This window comes from Rutilus rutilus (genome assembly GCF_951802725.1).
Source record: "Rutilus rutilus genome assembly, chromosome: 3".
Classification (NCBI taxonomy): domain Eukaryota; kingdom Metazoa; phylum Chordata; class Actinopteri; order Cypriniformes; family Leuciscidae; genus Rutilus; species Rutilus rutilus.
Window position 1 is genome coordinate 27,503,239 of NC_140211.1, and position 20,564 is coordinate 27,523,802.

Here is a 20,564-nt window from a genome sequence, read left to right on the forward strand (position 1 = left end):
TGGTGGTTTGTCGTCTTATTTCTCAGAGGCCAACCCTGAGAAATTTAACAGCCGATTCAGAAACAAAATGTTTTATGCAGGGGTAAGTGAAACACATTTCTAAATGATTGATTGCATGCATTGATTCCTCGATGTATGTCATTTTTTGTTTTATTAGTTTTGACCTTGTAATTCTTAATCAAACTTCCGGTGAAACGACAGACTTTTTTCTAGTAATGTATGGTGGACTTCTCCAATCATTTAGTCCACTTAAGCCCCACCCCTTTCTTCAAATCAACTCCAAGCTTGCATTCAGATCTCCCTCCATCCAGAAAAAAGGCTTTTTCGCTACTTCCATTACTTCACAATAATAATGGCAAACCCCTTTGTTAGCTGAAACATTAATAAATATGATAGTGAGTTGGTGATGACAAATAATGCAAATATTGTTTCCTTTTTCAACAGACAGCGTTTTCTGATTTCTTGATGGGCAGCTCCAAAGACCTGGCTAAACACATCAGAGTGGTGGTACGTACAGAATAACTCCTTTGTGCAGAACAAGAGAGGAAATATGTGTGCATGTTAGGGTGTTTTGAAATGCAAATGAATATGCTGTGATTTTTTTTTTTTTTTTTTTTTGGCTCGACTCAAAGTCTCTGTATTTGCATGCTTGCTTGTTTGTTTGTTTGTGTTTCTTCCTCTTGGGCTTTGGGCTCTTGAGCATTGAGAGGTAGTGTGTCTAAATATGAGCTGAAACCTTTTTTCTGCTGACTGTTGGTTTGTTCTGCTGACTTACTCAGTTTATGCTGCTTTCTTCTCTCTCTCATTCTCTGTAGTGTGACGGCACAGATTTGACCTCGAAAGTCCAGGATTTGAAGCTGCAATGCCTGGTCTTCCTCAATATCCCCAGGTAATGCACAAAATCTTTTTTCTGCAACTTGTTGAATTCCCAGTATCATTACTCCAGTCTTCAGTGTGACATGATCCTTCAGAAATAATTCTAGTATGCTGATTTGGTGCTCAAGAAACATTTCTTACCTTTGCTCAACATGTCACTCTGCTCTAGATTTGTTTGTGTGACGTGTACATTTGGATGTGCATGTTAATCGCAGGTACTGTGCGGGCACTATGCCATGGGGCAATCCAAGTGAGCATCATGACTTTGAGCCTCAGCGTCATGATGATGGCTGCATTGAGGTCATTGGATTCACAATGACATCACTGGTATGTTTCACCTGACTGGATAAGTTTGAAGTAAGGTTTGAAAGTTGCATTGTTAATTTACATTCCCTGCTTTGTTTGTTGTGAATATAGGCCACGCTGCAGGTCGGAGGTCACGGTGAGAGGCTAAATCAGTGCCGTGAAGTCACCCTTACCACCTTTAAGTCTATCCCCATGCAGGTGGATGGCGAGCCTTGCAAACTAGCGCCATCTGTTATTCACATCTCTTTGCGAAACCAGGCCAACATGGTGCAGAAAACCAAGAGACGCACATCTATACCACTGCTCAATGAGTGAGTCCAACTTATGTGACAGCACACTCATTCCTGGATTCTTTGTGTAGATTAGGGCTGTTGCGATATCATATTTTCACTACACTGGTCATGGGACAAAATAATTCACTATTACAATAAAATTGCATTATCTATAGAAATAAAAAAAGATAATAATGCTCTCATTCAAATTCATCTTTAACTTTTTTGTTTTCTCTTTTTGGTCAATGAATCACACTCAAAATACGAGTGTAGTTTGATTGTTGATCGACACTTCGTGCAAAATAGGGTGTCTAACAGAATCTGAAAACCCCTCGGGTGAGGGTAGTGTCTCGTTTATTTTATCTGTGATCTCAAAAGATTTTTCGTGACCATAGTAATATGTTATTGGCACTGAATTCGCTGGATTATTTATGATTTTATCATATTTGTAGTATTAACAATGATATTAATATTTAATTTTGAAATATCACGGTTATCGCCAGTACCGCTATGTTGCAACACCCTACTGTGCATATGCTATTAAACAGAAGGTCTGCCATTTTAGAATGAGTGTTAAAGGAGCATGGCTCTTTAGAGGGGCGAAATCACCAAAATACACACACACACACACACTTGAGTATTTTGTATGAGCTTGTTTAATAAAAGCCAAGTGAGCAGAAATTTAAACTGCTTGATTGATGTCTTTCTCTATTGAGCTGTTACTGAAAGTGTGAAAATTTAGTGTGATTTATTCGCTCTCTCATTCTCATTTCTTTTCCTTGAAACTTGAAGTGAATAAATTACCCTCATAAATGGCTGCTTAGGACAGACAATCTTGCTTAGTCCTGCTGAAATTAGATAATCGCTCTCTCTTCGAGCTGAATGCATTGTATTGACAGCAGATATGCCCATAATGAAACCACTGTTAAAAAGCTAAATATCTGAAGTGGAGACAGATTTAATAAGTGTGGCGACAGCAATGCCATTTATTGAAGTTCAAGACACTGTACCTAGCCAAGACAGTGCATACAGTGCAGACAGCCAACATACTCTATTACATGCATCTGTTCTCGAAAGCCTCAATTTGTGTTGTACATCCTTTTTTGTATGATTGTTCTAACTGGAATCTTTTTCCATCCAGTAGCCAGCAACCATTTCCAGAACGGTTACGGATCAGAGTGAGCCGTATAAGCATGCATGATTATGAAGCTCTGCACTACGACAAGGAGAAACTCAAAGAAGCTTGTGAGTATGAAACACATATTAACATTATAGTTCAGCAAATGTACTGATGATTTTAGTTGTAAAGTAATTATTAGTAACTATTGTAAAAGTCGGCGTGAAACGGAAGTGGCAATAGTATTTTCTTCCCTATTGTGATGGATATCCAAGTGAAACAGCTTCTTGAACAAGAAAACCTGCAGAGCAGGACTTGATTTTGTCCCTCTGGAATTGATTGGATAGTTGTGGTTTGCTATTGCTGCAATGTGGATGTTCCGCCCTCGTACCAGTGAACACGTCATCAGAGAAGAGATGTCACTGCAAGTTATTTTGATAAGACTATGCATGGATAAATCATTTACAACAAATGGTGCAAAATTCCATTAAAAAAAAAAGGTCAATTTTGATTTCATGGTGACTTTAAAATATGCACACGTTCTCTCATATTCGTATGCCTAATATGTAGAAAGTGCAAAAAGCTCTTTGTCTCATCACATTCAACATAAATTATAGCATGTTTTCGATTCAAAATGGCAAGATTTTTGTGATTGTTTCACTAAAAATTACTGTCGGTTGTTTGGATATTACTGTTTTCTGTTGTTAAACAGTCAGATATTAAATGTTTAGGTACTTTGCTACTGAACCATCCCGTTAAGCTGCAGTTCTATTTGTCAACACTAGGTGTCGTCCCATCACTACAGTGAGTGATTATAGTGCGTACTGATGAAATTCAGTGGGTCTTTGAGAATACGTTCAGATTCAGCTTAATGCTGCTATTGTGTTTTTGACAGATTATTTTGTGCCGATCCATCAGAGATGTTAATGCCACACATTTCTGTTCTTAAAAATCCATACTCTGTAACATATGAAAGGTTTGTAGTATTCTGCTAGTATTCTGCTAGTATACAGATATAATCAAGCTATCTGTCGAAGTATATATGACACAATACGTAATAAGATAATTGAACTATTGAATATGCATTGCACATCACTCAGATCTCTTTTTCAGAAGCACTCTATGTCAAGACCAATTGTAGTGTGAGTAACATGTATAAATGCTGGTTGAAGCCAAGCTACAAACACTTTATTTAGGCCTGTTAGTCTGATTTCTCTGGCATGATGTTCATGTGAGATTTTATAAAGACAAATTATTGCTTTAGTTTTACTGAAGTTGTTCTGTACTCTCTCCTTTGTGATAGAAAGCTATACCATGCGTCCCTGTGTCTGTTCTGCTCACTGCTGTTCCTCACTAGTCTTCACTTTTCTGAAAAGCGTTGACAATACCACCAACTCAACAGAAAGACAGAGAGCGGAGAACAAACCTGAATTGAATTTGAGAAACGACTGTTCAGATGTTGCTAAGCAACCCAACATTCCTCAATGGAAGAGACTTCTCCCATATCTCACTACTCTCTCTCTCTGTGCTCGTTTCTTCCTGTTTCCCTTGTCGTTTTCTCTCTCTCTGTCTCTGTCTCTCTCTCTCACTCCCTCGCTCCCCACTTTGTCAGAGAAACTTGCCGTCCTCTTGAGAATGCTCATTTAATTTAGAAATATTACCTTACCTCTCTGAAGCCTGTGAGACTCAGCTCAGGGTAGGACATGGCTACTGCGCCTCCAGCCTTCAAAGTACACCACTGCACTTCCATAACGTGATTGAGCGTGTCATGCTACAGTTGGGATTTCAGTGCAGGTTCTATGCCTTTCACCCTTTTCCTCTAAAGTGACTTAGACTTGAGAATGTCCATATGCATGAGAGGACGCATGTACCCTCAGCAACCACTGCACAAACATCATATTTCATCATATTCTCTCAATGACACATACTGTACAAGCCTGCAGCCATGTGTCCACAAAACGCCTACAGTGGTTTAGACTCTAGGGCAGACAAAATTGCCACATCCTCCCCATCATGTCCTATTACTGTCTGACCTTGTTTCATGAGGATTCTGTGGATTAGTTTGAGTTTGATTGAGTCTGAGCCAGTGCATGTTTCATACAACTGCCATAAATCATATTCATCAACTCTTCTGCTTAAATATATATCCACAAAGATAGAGATGAATTAGCGTATACCTTAAATGATTTAGAAAAGTCTTTCTTTTATTTTTACTCTTTCTTCCATTTCTGATCAGTATCTCCTGAGAGGAAAATGTGGGACATGTTTTTCACAACACACAGCAGACTGTTACTGTAAGAGTGATGGAAAGATTCTGTTTCTTCTCCTCATCACTCGTTCTAACTTCTCTTTTCGTCTCTTTCCATCCTTACTGCAGCGATTCCGCTGGGCCTCATCGTTGTCCCGGGAGACAGTGATTTGGAAACCTGCCGAGCTCACATCGAGAGACTACAGGAGGTAAAAAATGAGAGGGTGGGGTTAACAGATGGAGTGGGGTAAAAGTGAGAAATGAAGAGGACAGGGAAAGAGTAAAGAGGAGAGAGGTGTTGGAGTTTGATTAATGATGGGAACACTCAGAATATAGGGAGGGAGAAGTTACACTGCACTACAGATACAGAACAGTGGTACTCAACTGGTTTGTCCTTTAGGACCTAGATTGTAGTGGCGACACAGTATCAAAATTGTTTATTGTACAATAGGAAAGAAAAATCAGCAACACCTTCATTAACAAAAGTTCAGTGAACAGCAGTTTTTACAGCATTTCTTAATCAAAATTAATGTTAAAGGGATAGTTATGGAAGTAAAATAATGCCAAATGTTTTTGAAACAAAAAAGCCAGTTGAATTGCACTACTTGAAAAAATAAAAAAGGCATTGCATTAACCATGCTTGCATTTTTATGGGCTGAAATTCAACATGGTTGAATATTTAAGCTGTGAATATTTCAATTCAAAACATTTCAAACACATTTTCATTATTAAAAATTCAATAATCCATATTCACCTTTCATATTTCACTTCCAAAATATTCAAACTGTTTAAAAATACAACCTATAATATTCAACAGGCAATTTTCGGTCCATTTTATTTTGCTTTGCAAATTCACTTCCACAAATTCATTGGTTCAAATTCAACAGTAAATTCAACATTGACATCCAGGAACTGCAGGAAAAGCAGTAGATTGCCGAGCATACTCTTCTTCTGCTGTTAGTCGACCTCACCAGCAGGTGGTGCAAAAGCGCGTGTTGTAAACGAAGACCAGCAACAGTTAGAGCAAGCCATTCATTCATAAAAACTAATTTACAGCATAATGAAACATTATGTTTTTGTGATGATTATCTGGGTCAGTGTATGTGTGTATATATATATATATATATATATATATATATATGCGGAAAAGATGATAAAGACACAAAAGCTGTGTTTATGTTTCATTCAATAACTTCATTTTTACTTTCCCTGTGTAGCCTACATGTTATCAGCTTTCTCTACCATGAACGGGATTATAATCGGTTTCTCTCAATACCTCATCATACTCAAGGATTAATGGACTAATACAGAGATATAAAAGACCAAACTCGCACCTTATTGGGGATGTAGGCTGTACTATATAGGCTACAGGCAAGTGTTTATTTACGTACACGCGCGAGAGATCACTTCCGGTGCTTTCCGGTGCTTTCCGGCGCTTGCGCAGACTAAGCCAGAACGCGCGCACACGTCACACACCAGTAAGCGCGGGCGCGCCCTCAGATCGCTTGGACATGGTTGTGTACAAGAGGTAAAAACGATATAAATACTGTTCGTTTTCTCACACAAGCCGCTCGTTTCGTGTCTTAGGCCATCAATGTGTACTTACGATGGGGAATTGTTTAATTTGGACTTCTCTGTGCATGCTCTTTGAGGTGGTGACCATAGACCTGCATTATATGACTGACAGACAAGAACGGTTTGACCTAAAAATATCAAAATTTAAACTACTGCAGAAACAAAGACACCTACATCTTGGATGCCCTTGAGGTAAGCTAAAACATACCAAAATTGAATTTCAAAGTGAACTATCCCTTTAAGCGTTTTATATGTCCAGCCGGGGAATCCTGAAGTATTGAGGGAAACCCTAGTAGCCTAATGCATGCAGCACATCCCTGCAATATAAAGTTAAGGCAACTAAACAACCAAGAGAAATATATGTCAACCTCAAATGTAACATTGGATCTGTACATCCGCATCGGGGGATAACATTATAATCTCGTTCACGGTAGAGAAAGATGCTTGTAGGTTACACAGGAAAAGTAACCGTGAAGACACTGAATTTAACATAAAAAGCTGTCATAATAATCACAAATACACTTACATTGCTGACATGAGTTTTTATGAATGAATGGCTTGCTCTAACTGTTGCTGGTCTTCGTTTACAACACGCGCTTTTGCACCACCTGCTAGTGAGGTAGACTAACAGCAGAAGAAGAGTATGCTCGGTAATCTACTGCTTTTCCTGCAGTTCCTGGATGTCAACGTAGAATTTGAACCACTGAATTTGTGGAAGTGAATTTGCAAAGCGAAATAAAATGGACCGAAAATTGCCTGTTGAATATTATAGGTTGTATTTTTAAACAGTTTGAATATTTTGGAAGTGAAATATGAAAGGTGAATATGGATTATTGAATTTATAATAATGAAAATGTGTTTGAAATGTTTTGAATTGAAATATTCACAGTTTAAATATTCAACCATGCTGAATTTCAGCCCATAAAAATGCAAGCCCTAAAAATACAATGCATTAAAATGCGAGCATGGTTAATGCGATGCATTTTTTTTTTTTCATGTAGTGCAATTCAACTGGCTTTTTTGTTTCACAATTGTTCATTTGGCATTATTTTACTTCCATAGATAGTTCTGTCATCATTTACTAACCCTCCTGTTATTCCAAACCTGTATGGCTTTTTTCTTCTCCTGTGGAACATAATATATATAAAAATATACACTGCCATTCAAAAGTTTGGGATCTTTAAGATTTTTTATGTTTTTAAATAAGTCTCTAAGCTGAGAGATTGTTCAATTTGCATTTTTGGATGTACTATCGCTTTGAATTATACATATATATTGTTTATTCATGAAGGTTTATTATTAAATATCATATTCATTGTTAGTTCATGATACCTAAAGCATTAACCATTGTTAACAAAAAGTGTTGTATGAGTGTTACCCAAAAATCTAATATTAAAATGTGTTATAATACTGTATACTAACAAAATACTAAATTACAACTACATATGAAATAAGAAAACTGACATTCCTGGATTCAGATGATACCATGCTCTCCAGCCAATAGTTTATAGACAAAACAAATTGTGACAAACAATGTCCTTTTGCAACTCATTATTTATGTAATAATGTAGTCTGAATTTATGTCAGCATCTGCCTAATGTAGCTTGTTTCTGCAAAGTGGCAAATGAAATACTGTAGTTTGACAGTTTTTGATGGCAACAATTAAAAATAAGGTAAAGTGACGCTGTGACCCCTGGTATAGAATATCTTATTCGTTTATGTAATACTCTCCTTGTTTTAATTCATACTTTCTCATTGAGAAACATTGGTCGTACTAATAACTTCACGTTTAGCTGGAGAACAAAATGATTTCAAACCAGTCAGAGCCTTCGTCTAGAGACATATGTACGATGAATTTAGGTTTGATTTTGTTATCATATGGAAGGTAAGAGCAGGGGAAATCTCTCTCTCTCACACACAGACATACATACATACATACATACATACATACACACACACACACAGACACACACATATATACACACACACACACACACACACACACACTGTGCAGCAGGTCATAATGAATTCCTTGGCAGGAAGGTTGTGTGAGTGTCTGTGGCAGAATTTTCATTGAAATACTGTTGTCCATCTACTGCAAAGGAGACTTTAAATGATAGAGAAATCTTATATGACGCCATTTGTATCTGAACTTGATGGACTGTGTGCCTGATCTGATGGGCTTTGTGTGTGTATGTATCTAATGTAATGGGGTCTCCTGCAGGACTTTGTGTCGTGTCACCCATCTCTGCAGCGGCTGGTGCTCCAGGTGGGTAAGAGACCTGTGAGAGGTAAAACAGGCACACCTGGAGCACTTTCAGGAACAAGACTGGAAATACAGCCTGGACAAAGAATCTAGAAAACCAAACAGAGTTCTGTTTGTACTAAGGCCTGTCAGATTTTGATGGACATTCCTGCACAAACCCAAACTACATAAACTTCAGCAGCACATTTGTGTACTCTAAAAATAGGCTCGGAGGCAGACATGTTTACCGTGAGAGTGCGTAAAACTCAGAAGAGATCAAATAAGCAAGAGAGTTTGTTTTCAGATAGAGCTTAACATGATCCTCAAAGCAGAGTGTTCTACAATTCATCCGAAATCTCCCGCATCATTTTCTGAGATTACAGCACACTTGCGCCTCCTAGACACTAGTCTGTTTTCAGACGTGAAGAGAACCCTCATTAGTACAGCATTCACTCATGGCAGATGTTATGGGTGAAACTTCAAATAAGCACAATTTATACTAAATGTTTGCTAAGCTAAATACACTCGCTCAAAGCTTCGTTCCCTGGATATTTCCCCTGGGTCCTAAGTGCTCCCATGTGCTTTGTGTGGATGGATGCCTTCGATCACATTTAGCTTCTGTTGAGAATGGCAGCTTTCTTTATAGTGATGGTGCATGCAGGTGTTGTATTTATTGTGTGTTTGTGGATTCTGTTAGTGTAGTCTTTGTAGTGTGTATTTGACTTTGCATGACATATCTTCAAATGGCAGTTTGGCGCTTTAGGAAAGAGATTAATTGATGTGACAGGATATAATGACAGGTCTGTGTGTGTGTGTGTGTGTGTGTGTGTGTGTGTGTGTGTGTGTGTGTGTGTGTGTGTGTGGGGTGAAAATAGTGAACTTTCACATTTTTCATATGCTGTTAATTTGCTTTGAGTGGCATAAACTGACACTAATCAGAACTGTATCTACCTTTCTCCTCTTCCCACCTCCTACCCCATACTTCCTTCTCCTCTCATTCACAGGAAGGTGACGGGGCCCAATCAAAGGCTTTGTCATCTCAGAGGCTGTCGCCAAAATGGTGCTTTCTCGATTGTGAGTATTCTTTTCACAGTAGTTTGGATGGTAGAATTCAGAGAGTCAGATCTGGGGTACTGAACAGCAAGTGTGTCATGGTGGCCCTCAAGGATGTGGGCTGGAGTTGTTTATCAGTGCACAAAGTGTAGGTGTTTGCTGTGAATAAAATGGCAAAGAAAGGTCAGAGATTCAAAACCATGAGTCAGACGAACAAAATATTCTCTTATCAGTGACAGAATCAAAGCGAGAGAGTGAAGAGTCATGAATCTCCATACTAAAGAACAGAATCTACTCTGACATTTCAGCACTAATAAGGAGTGCCAGGATGATTACTGTCAACGGGAGAGAATTACAGCCACAGAGAAAGAGAGTGGAGCTGTTGGCATCATATTAACTGCATGTATGACATGAACTCATGATGAAAAATTATGAAAGAGGCATCACTGTCATGCATGTGGCATACATAAATCATTTCTGTATTTATTAGAGGTTAAATTTTCTATTCTTTATTTATTTACTTTTGTTTTACTTATTTTCCTTTAAAGTACTCTACCTTTCAAACGTTTAGGGTAAGATTTGTTAAAAGAAATGAATACTTGTTTTCAGCAAGGATGCATTAAGCCGGGATGCATTTAAATTTCTTTTGAACTCTCTATTGATGAAATAATCCAGAAAAAAAGTATAGCGGTTTCCACAAAAATATTAACAACTGTTGTCAAAATTGATAATAATAAGAAATGTTTCTAAAACACCACATCAGCATATTAGAATTATTTCTGAATGATCATGTGACTCTGAAGACTGGAGTTGTGACACTGTTTTAAAATATATTCAAATAGAAAACCGCTATTTTAAATTGTAATACTATTTAACTGTATTTTCTATTAAATAAATGCAGCCTTGTTGAGCATGATACTTCTTTCAAAAACAATGAAATTGTAATGACCTCTAACCTTTGAATGGTATGTATTTTTTTAAATAGGGCTTTATTGTTTGTTTAACACTATCCTACTAGCTCATTATTGCCACCATACAGACCTTTATGTGGACCACTTTCCAATTCTTGTAGTTATCTCCTTATTGATCCCTCAATGCATGCAACTCTTCGGAGCAAAAAGATAATTGTACACATTATGAATTCTATGAGAAATGATAAATAGAAATAAATTGCTTTTCGCATACAGGTGATGCTTTTGTTGAGAGGTGTGTTGAAGCATTGACTCGAATTGTGTTGAAAGGGCCATCAGACTTCATTTGACAGTATCTGGAGTTATGGGGAGTCAGTCATCATTATACACAAATCCCCTGTGACAGCTGAGTCACATTCACATAGATCCTAAACTGCTACACATCAAACCAGTGAAATGACAGTACATCACAATCCCATGTTCAGTACATGCATCTTTCTACCCTTTCCGCCCTTTTTTATCCTTTCTTTCCAGTCCCTCCTTCCTCTCTTCCCACTGGCACAGAGCAAAACATTTTAAGACTAAAAAGCTTCCAAGGGCTTTATTACCAGAGCAGAGAGCTGCAGAATTAGTCAAAACTTTTCAGAGTGATTGTGGAAGCACTTCTGATCTCAGCTCAGTGTTATGAAGTTGCTGTCAAATAATTAGTTTCAGTTCAAGCTGGGGGAAAGTCTGATCCGAGGCCAGTGTTATGCCGTTTTCATGGATCATGGAATAGCACATTTGTGTACCCCAGGGCAGCATTAGGGGGGGGGGATTGTCACCAGAGCGTGAGGAATCATGTGCACTCATTACTTTTGCGGCGGCAAATATGTTATTTACAGGTATGAAGACAAGCTCTTGGGAATTTGTTTATGTGTGCATTTTCAGCATGTGCTTTCTGTTTGGGAGTAATTTGCTTCGGTGAGATGTGAGACCCATAGCAGCATCTCTTTTCATGCTCATTAAGACAACACAAGGGAGTGCCACACCCCTTCCCAAATCCAGCAACACTATTGGTCTAAATACCTGGCATGCCTTATTGTGGCACCCTCTGATTCGTTCAGATCATCTTACTAACATCTGTTGCAGCCAACCCTGTCAAGGGGTGTCATGAACCTGTGTCGACCATAAACGTTTTTTATGTTACATATAAGTACCCAGTTCGGGTCATTTTGGCAACCCAGCACTGTTTTTTTTTTTGTTTTTTCAGCTGAGCAGTGTTGGGTGTAATGCATTACTAAGTAATTAATAACTGTACTTTTTCAAAGGAAAAGTAATTAAAATACAGTAAGGGATTACTTTTAATATTTCTGTTATTTAATTATAGAATACTTCTGATGTAATTGCATTTAATACTGTAAAGACTATAGAACATATACAACAATAGTGGATTTAACATTAAAATTAACATGTAATGTTAAAATGTATGTTTAAATATAACCTTTTCCCTTTAAATATGGAGAAGGATAATTTATGCAATTGTGTATGATTTATTTGAAAGAACTAAAAGAGCAGTTTCATGTCTATCCTTGTATTGTTTAACTGGTTGAGTTTGATATGGGATTTAGAAAGTAATAAGTAATACAATACTTTTTAGAGAGAGTAATTACACTGTTGAAGATTTAATTAGTAGCTAGTTAATTACTTTTTTAGAGTAACTTACCCAACACTGCAGCTGGGTTAGGTTAAATGTTTGACCCAACATTTAAAAAATAAATAAAAAAAATGACAAAATTACTGTACTGCTGGGTTAGAATGAACCCAAAATGGGTGGGAATTTAAAATAACTTTAACCCACACACAGAATGACTACAGTAACACAGGCTATAATCAAAAGGTGAAATTTATTTATAAGCAAGAACACCCAGAAATAGACAAATATAGGCAGAAGTAACAACATATGATAAAATAACCCAGTGTTTGATCTGTAGATGTTGAAGGGTACTGTTGTGTAATTGGAGACCTGATCTGAAGGTCTGGTAACTAATCAGAGGCCTGATTTGGATTCTTATTTATGTTTTGTGTTTACAGCTACAACAGCTGATCGATTCTACAGGATTGATCGAGCTCAAGTGAGTCCTCCGTAGAATACCTCTAAGAGTAATTTGAGCTCAAATTTAGCAATTTTGAGTGTCCACAAACAAACTATGCATATTTGTTTTCCGTCTGTCTCAGGAGCATCTTAATTACGTGACTGAGATTTCTCAGGATGAGCTGTTTGTTTTGGACCCGGAACTGGTTGTCACAGAGACGGTCAGCACATCGCCAGGCATGCCAGACCTGGTGGACTCCTCTGGTGATGCCCCGTCCGATCCACATAAATTTGCCTTCCCATCATCCTCTTCGCCACCAAACTCACCTGGACCTAGGTGAGACACCGTAAATACACACATGGACAAACAGTTTCAGTGTATCCAGTGCCATTACAGTATGTAAAGGGATAGTTCACCCAAAAATGTACTTACCCTCATGTTATTCCAAACCTGTATGACTGAAATTCTGAGGAACACAAGAAGATATTTTGAGAAATGTCTCAATCAGGTCCAATTTTGTTTTGGGACCCCATTATATGGTCAAAAACAATTCAAAGTAGACATTCTTCAAAATATCTTTGTACAAGTTTGGAATAAAGCAGGACGAGTAAATGATGACAGCATTTTTCTTTTTGGGTGAACTATCCCTTTAAGCTAATCTTTGACTTTCCTTTCATTATAATGATGTTTTGATGATTTGATTTGATTTTGATGTTTTACGCGAACTCTCGTACAGGAGACATGTTCATAATCGTCAGTAGCTAATTACTCAGATGGCTGATAGCTGACAGCAGTTTCAGCCAACAGAGAGCAGTAGAGCTAGAGCATCGAGCCGCCTGTTGGCAGTGTGTTTCTTACAGCTTAGCTGCTTTACACAAATGCTACAGTACATTAACAACATTAATTCTAAAGTACTGAGAACTGTATGTTTAACATTCACTTAGGGCACTTAATAGTTGTTGCTTCTGAAATGCTTTTAATATACAGTAAACACACACACGTGTAGGCAGGTTCATACATGAATGTCTATGCATGTTTGCATATGGGAATGATAATGTGATTGTGAGATTGTGCGTGTGCGTGTGTGTGTAATTGTGTAGTACAGAGTGAATAAAACAGAGCGTTTCCTGCAGCGCAGAGCTTGATCCGATCCTCTATTTATAGCTGCCTGAAAAAGTCATACAGCACCGCAGCTCCTGTTAATCTCCTGTGTGTGTGCGTGTGTGTGTAAGAGAGCTCAAGACAGAGAAAGAGAATACAGACAGTAATTCAGATATTTTTTTTTGCATTTCGTTTTTCTGTCTTTGTAAATATAAAATTATAAAGATTTGATGAAATCATTTGATATTGTCTTGTGTAAATCAATATATTTACCTTAAGGTCCATCATCACACATAATTTCTATTCATGTCGGTTATTGCTGATTTTGTGCTGGTGAAGCTTGTTCACCATTGCAGTCTTGCTGGTTAAGCTAGTTAAGAAGCCTGGTGAGGACACCTATATGCTAGCATTCAATGATGGGGGACCAGCATCCAAAACACAACATGCACTACTATTCACTACTATTGCGGTCAGTAAGAATTTAATACTTTTATTCAGCAAGGACACATTAAATTGATCAAAAGTGACAGGAAAGCCATTTATACTGTTACAAAAGATTTAAGATTTCAAATCAATTCTCTTTGAACTTTCTGTTCTATTTATTAAATTATGTGAAAATAGAATGTATTTATGTTTTCCACAAATATATTAAGCAGTGCAACTGTTTTCAACATGATTTCTTAAGGATCATGTGACACTGAAGACTGGAGTAATGAAAATTCAGCTTTGCCATCACAGGAAGAAATTGCATAAAAATAAATATATACACATATACAATCCGTACATATACGTATATAGGCCTATACAGCGGGGGAAATAAGTATTGAACACGTCATCATTTTTCTCAGTAAATATATTTCCAAAGGTGCTATTGACATGAAATTTTCACCAGATGTTGATAACAACCCAAGTAAGCCATAAATACAAAGAAACAGACAAAAATAAGTTCAGAAATTAAGTTATGTGTAATAATGTGAAATGACACAGGGAAAAAGTATTGAACACATGAAGAAAGGGAGGCGCAAAAAGGCATGGAAAGCAAAGACAACTGCTGAAAACTTACAGTAATTAAAAAGCAATCCAGCCCCCTGTCAGTGGAAATTAATAACAGCTGGTTCAGTCCCAAATGATGGCCTACAAAAAGGTCTCATTGCCAAGGTGTCACACAAGACACATCTCATGATGGGTAAAAGCGAAGAACTGTCTCAAGACCTTCGCAACCTAATTGTTGCAAAACATAATGATGGCATTGGTTATAGGCGCCATTCTAAGCTTCTGAATGGTCCAGTGAGCACTTTTGGGGCCATAATACGGAAGTGGAAAGACAATAATTTCACCATAAAACGAGACTTTTTTTTTTTTTTACAAAAAATCTTAGCAATTATCTGATATTTGCTTATAAATCTATTCATTTATTTAGCTCATGATGGTCAGAAAGAGACAATAGTGTATTGATTGATCAGAGTTATTGAATAGTTATCTCTGTGAATTTTGTATAATGATCGTTGCCCTCCTGCATCCCCCAGCTGTTTGAAGCTTGTCTGGTTGAAACACAGAGAAGTCGCTCGCTGGGCATAACTCTCTTCTGATTATGTCATGTATGTCATTGTATAACCCAACGGATAGGAGCTATTGTTTATGGCTCCCAATGGAAAACATTGAGTGAACCCTCAGAGCACTTTCAGTCCTGATACTGCTTCTGTCATGCGTGCTATGCTGTGATTGTGAGATAACAGTCAGCCTTTTGACTTTAGGGGCCGTAGATGCTTGAGATGTACTGATATGCTCTCTATCTCTCTGTATTTGAACTTCAGAAAGTCTTTCTTTTACTTTGCATTTGCAGTAAATGTGTCATTTGTCATCCTTAATGATTCAAACACTACATTTTCTCTCACCCTTTTTCTCGGGTTCACTCTAAGCCACCTGGGTATTTCACATCAAAGCTGAGGCTTTCTTTAATTAGTCTTGTTTAGCTTGATAATTGTGTTTTATTTTTATTTTTATATCTGTTGTGTTAGAAGCACAACAAGCATACAAAGCTATAAAATTTTGACATTCTGTTTTTCTTTTATACATTTATAAATATATCTGGGTTCTTTTCTTGTAAAATGTTTAAAAACGGCACTATAAACGATTTCAGATATCATTATGTCCATTCGCTTTGTCCGTTATTGCAGGCTTGGATTTTTTTCTTCCTTGTCGATACTTAAATATAGTTTCTGCAGTTTTAATGACATGTTTGCGAAACCGAAAGAGTCTTTCAGAGAACTTTGTCTCATCTTCTTGTAATTAACATCTGCTTTTTCCTCAGCTCATACTCCTTTTCTCCTTCCATTTTTGTCTTCCTTTTATTTGGATGTTTCACTTTAACCAGGGTTCCCATGGGTCCTTGAAATCCTTGAAAGTTTGTAAATCAGAAAAAAAAAAAAAAGTCGAGGCCCTGGAAAATGTTGGAAAATAAACATACATAGATACAGGTTTATTTTGTGCAAGAAGTTTTCTAGAAAAAAATCCATATTATTCCCTCCGGTCGGATTAAAGTGTTATTTCATCAACACTTCATGGCCTATGCATACACAAAACTACTACGATGGCACCTCAACGTTTGTTGTTGAACACAACAAATGTGTCCCCACATTAAGTCCTTGAATTTAAGGGTATTGGACCTGGAAAGTCCTTGAAAGGTTCTTGAATTTAAAGGTAACCAAGGTGTGGGAACCCTGTTTAACAAACAATCAGTGGTACTTTTTGTTCTGGATTAAATTTTTCGGCAACTTTTCTATTCCTGATTTGTGGTTAGTTGCACATACGCAATCAGTCACACAGGCGTACGGCTGGTGATGCGTTTGGCAGGCATTATTACATCCCTTAACTCCCTTGGGCATGAAATAACGATCTCTCGCCTAGCCAACATTGAACATGCTATTGTTCAATTCAGTATCACACAGAATCGCTCATGAAAGGAATATTAAATTAATAAAACGAGGTCATTAGCCTTTGTGGTGATATCTTTGTGGTGTTACGTCCTGGGTGAACTGTGGGTGAACAAAGTGACATTGTCTTTTTAAGTCTCTAGAAATGTTGTCTGTCTCTCTCTCTCTCATTTCACTCTCTCTTGTCTTCGTAATGTTTTTCCACCGGTTATGCTTTTCCACCAAATGAGATCAGACTGCTGCAGGGTGATACATGCACTAGTGGAGATCAAAGGATAGTGTCTCTATTTTATGCCGTCTCTCTGTCTCCACCTTCATCTCTTCCTTTTCCTTTCGCTCACATACTATTATTATATACTAAAAACACAAACAATACGCATCTAAACCTACGTCTATATTTTTTTAGGATATTCCTCATCTATTAGGTGTGTTTTGTATTAACCAGACTGTAATTGTGTGTCTTTGCATGTTACTTTTTTTTTTATATTCTGCAAAGCCTTCCAAGCCTTAAAGAACCAGCACACAGATAATTTTGATTGGTTAGCAGCTGGACCATAGCATTTGTTTTTGTTGGCTGCAGATATAATGACTGCCCTGCTGTTATAGTACCATATATTCCTCTTGATAATGTATCTGTGTGTGTCTCTGTCTTTGTTTCCTCAGGGCTGCAGAGCTCCAAAGGAAGCGTGTTTCCAGTGACAGTTCTGTGGCAGAAGCACTTGCACACAGTGACTCGCTCAGATCAACCAAAGCAGCTCTCAGCAGGTAAGAGCTACAGAAAGAACGTTTATGCTCCTCCAGAACACATCTCTCAAACTCCAGCCACATGGATCAAGCTTGCTGTCACACACAAAAGTGTTCTTTTTTTTCTTTTCCAGGCTTATAAAGTTCTTCCTGATTTGCATTTGTATGGCCCTAAGCATAGTATTGAGTTCTGTGATAGTTATGAAAGATGCTGATCTGTGAATCTCAAGTTGTTCTGTGAAAGAAACGCTCTCTAGCTAATCTTAATTGTAGCAATAGTGAGCTGACTCCTCTACTCTCATTTCTCTTTTAGTGGGGCTTGATGGTTTATTGATAATATATACATTCTGTAGGGCTCAGCAGTATGAAATATCTTATCTGGTAGAGATGTTGCTGCAGTGTTTATACAGGGGTAGATACATTTAGAACTGCTTTATGTTATTTACTTTAACATTTACATACAAATTTTAAAGCGAATGTGTCCCAAACAAGTTGGAATGTGGAAGAACTTGCCGCTAATAGTCGTTTATGACTGCAGAGCAATGTGTGTGTATATCAGTTATTTTAAAACATTTAGAAACGTTTAAAATCTTTCCATTGTAGCTCATTCAGGCAGAGTCACTACCATCCTTTTTACTACATTAGTTTGACTATCTTTTGTTTTTAGCTGAAATGCTAGATTTTATAATTCATTTCTAATGAATAATCATATCTTTTAGCCTGCGTTCCGAATAAAAAAACGATGGATGAAGTACCTTTAATTTGTAAAGTATTGCATTCACTCCCCTCTATAAGGGTAAAATAAGTGTAAATGTGTTTTCTTGTGTGCAACTGTGGCCACCAGGCATTTTTGTGAAAAGTATGACATCTCATTACTGTGCAGAAATGCATTTTGCATTTCCCTTGTACTCTGTGTCAGAGAGAGAGAGAGAGAGAGAGTCCAAAGGGTTTTCATGAAGGTTTTTTTAAGGATGCATTTAATAGTTCCCCATGAGCATTTCATGAGGACTCCATGAAAAAGTTAGTGTTTTCACATACTGTACATGATATGAAGCTTACATTGAATATTTTTAATGTTAGCTTGTAATAAGTTTTTATTCCTGCTTATTTTTTTATAAAAATATAAATTATAATATACATTTATTGCTGGAGATGTTGTTTGTCAGGCAGAAGTCTCCAGAAGTGATCATTTTTGCGATGAGTTATTTTCATGCTTGATTTGGAAGTGGCTTATGAATCAACTATCCCTCATGTTACACGACAGGACAGAAAGATATTCGGCTCTGCTTCATGTAAATGTGTGTGTACGTATATGCATGTGCGATTGGAGAGGATGAGAAAGGTTTTCTGTTAGATTCTCTACAGGATCCCAGACCTCATAATGAAATATAGAGAAAAGAACCGACCACTGGATACTGGCCAAGAGATATTGCACAGATAAAAATGCAAGAAAGCAGCTGGCCATGAACTGTTAGCTTTCACTGCACAGAAGACGTAAGGCATATCACTGCCTGACTGCTCTCTAGTCAGAAACCACAATCACAAATCTCGCTCTTGTGTGAAATCAGCTCTGTAAAGCACAGAGGGCTGTCCTGGACTCACACGCTCTTTTGTGTTCCTAAATGATGGGCTCTTTGGGTCCCATTACGTTTCTCCTAGGGTCAATACTATCTCTGTAAAGGAAACTCCAGTGTCTGTGGTCCATTATGTAACATTTGTGTTGGCCATGAACTGATACGCTTCAGTGGGGTCCGGGCCACAACCCTGCCTGAGGGGAGGAATATCTGTCCAGAAAAGAGATAATAGAACCACCCCTAGTTTTAATGGAGAAATGTGTCTGGATTACATCACATGCATATGCTTGATGTCCTCAAAATGTCACACCAACTCAAACGCACAATGCACAAATCCTCCGTTTTTTTTTTCTTTTTTTTCTCCTTGTTATTATTTTCTTTTATGTGTGTTCTTATATGTATTTATTTATTAGTTTCAATGTTTTCCATGCCATGTACTGTATAACATTCTGATTAGGGTTTGTTCTACAGTTTACTTATTGTAAGTTTGAAAATGTTCCATTGACTGTTGATTGTTTAAAATGCCACAGTAGCAGTGACGTTACCACAATATTTTAATACTGAATTCATTTGGTATTTTGTTCTTTTACATTTATTTGCATGCTGAATTTAGATTTGCACTTTTCTCTTGTATATATTTAACAATGTCTAGCCAATTTAACAATACACAGTGATCATGTGTGAATTGTTTGCAGCCAATATAAAACAATATGCTTGCTCAGTGTCATGAAAATGACAAAGCAGCTCTAATGCAGCATTTTATTTACAGTATGCAGAACCCTATGCTACTTTTCTTTGCTGCCATTTCCTTTGGGAAATGCAAATGTAGTTTGTACTGTATCACTGTTATGTCAAAAGATTATTATTGTTTATGGTAATGTCTTCATCATTTTATCGTACATTCCCATTTATTTATGTTGTTTTTTGTTTAATTCTTTTGTTGTTTTGAAGGGTGGGGGGTGTTCATCGCTCAAATACAACAGCAGCCGATTTCAAACCTACCAGCAGGTGAGACAAAGCTTTACAGACTACGTTTCTGTATTCCTCCCTTCTCTGCACCCTGTCAGTTGTTTCTTCTCAGAGCTACTATAGATGTTAGTGTTGAAGTGTTCAAAGAGCTGCTCTACTCTTTTAATCCCAGTCGGGATAGTTTCTGGCAGCCGGTGGCTCTTCTTTATGTGAGCTATGTGTCATTGCTGCAATGAGGAAATTAAATCCAGCACAGCAGGACCACACCATTTCTGTTGCTGATTATTATTTTTACCAGCCTGTTCTGTTCCTTATTAGGCCCTGCTGTCTCTGTTGACATGACTTTAGAGGGTAGAACAGACACAATCGCACACAAGTACACACAAAGTTCTGTAGAGCAAAGAGTAGTAATTTACCATGTTCTGGTCCAGTATAGGCATTTCTAGTCTGGTTTGTTCATGTTTTGTCTTGTCTTGCATTCTCCGGTTTGATGTCTGTCATCCCATTAACTGCTGTTTGCTTTAAGACTAAGGGCAGAGTCACACAGAATGCATTTTTGTGTTCC

The 20,564-nt window shown here is 37.5% G+C and overlaps 1 protein-coding gene across 4 annotated transcripts in view; it reads left to right on the forward strand.

Moving 5' to 3' along the window:
* The window catches only part of dgkza (diacylglycerol kinase, zeta a), a 115,029-nt gene that overhangs the window by 78,700 nt on the left and 15,765 nt on the right, over positions 1-20,564 (forward strand). For 2 of the 4 annotated variants that reach the window (XM_084403480.1, XM_084403478.1), the window contains 12 exons: positions 27-82; positions 445-507; positions 816-889; positions 1,092-1,203; positions 1,294-1,493; positions 2,596-2,699; positions 4,949-5,028; positions 9,644-9,713; positions 12,677-12,717; positions 12,821-13,014; positions 17,376-17,477; positions 19,982-20,038. In XM_084403480.1, coding sequence (XP_084259606.1) covers positions 27-82; positions 445-507; positions 816-889; positions 1,092-1,203; positions 1,294-1,493; positions 2,596-2,699; positions 4,949-5,028; positions 9,644-9,713; positions 12,677-12,717; positions 12,821-13,014; positions 17,376-17,477; positions 19,982-20,038 — 1,153 coding nt within the window. The remainder of the gene's footprint in view (positions 1-26; positions 83-444; positions 508-815; positions 890-1,091; positions 1,204-1,293; positions 1,494-2,595; positions 2,700-4,948; positions 5,029-9,643; positions 9,714-12,676; positions 12,718-12,820; positions 13,015-17,375; positions 17,478-19,981; positions 20,039-20,564) is intronic. The other 2 variants (XM_084403481.1, XM_084403479.1) reach the window with 1 other exon arrangement.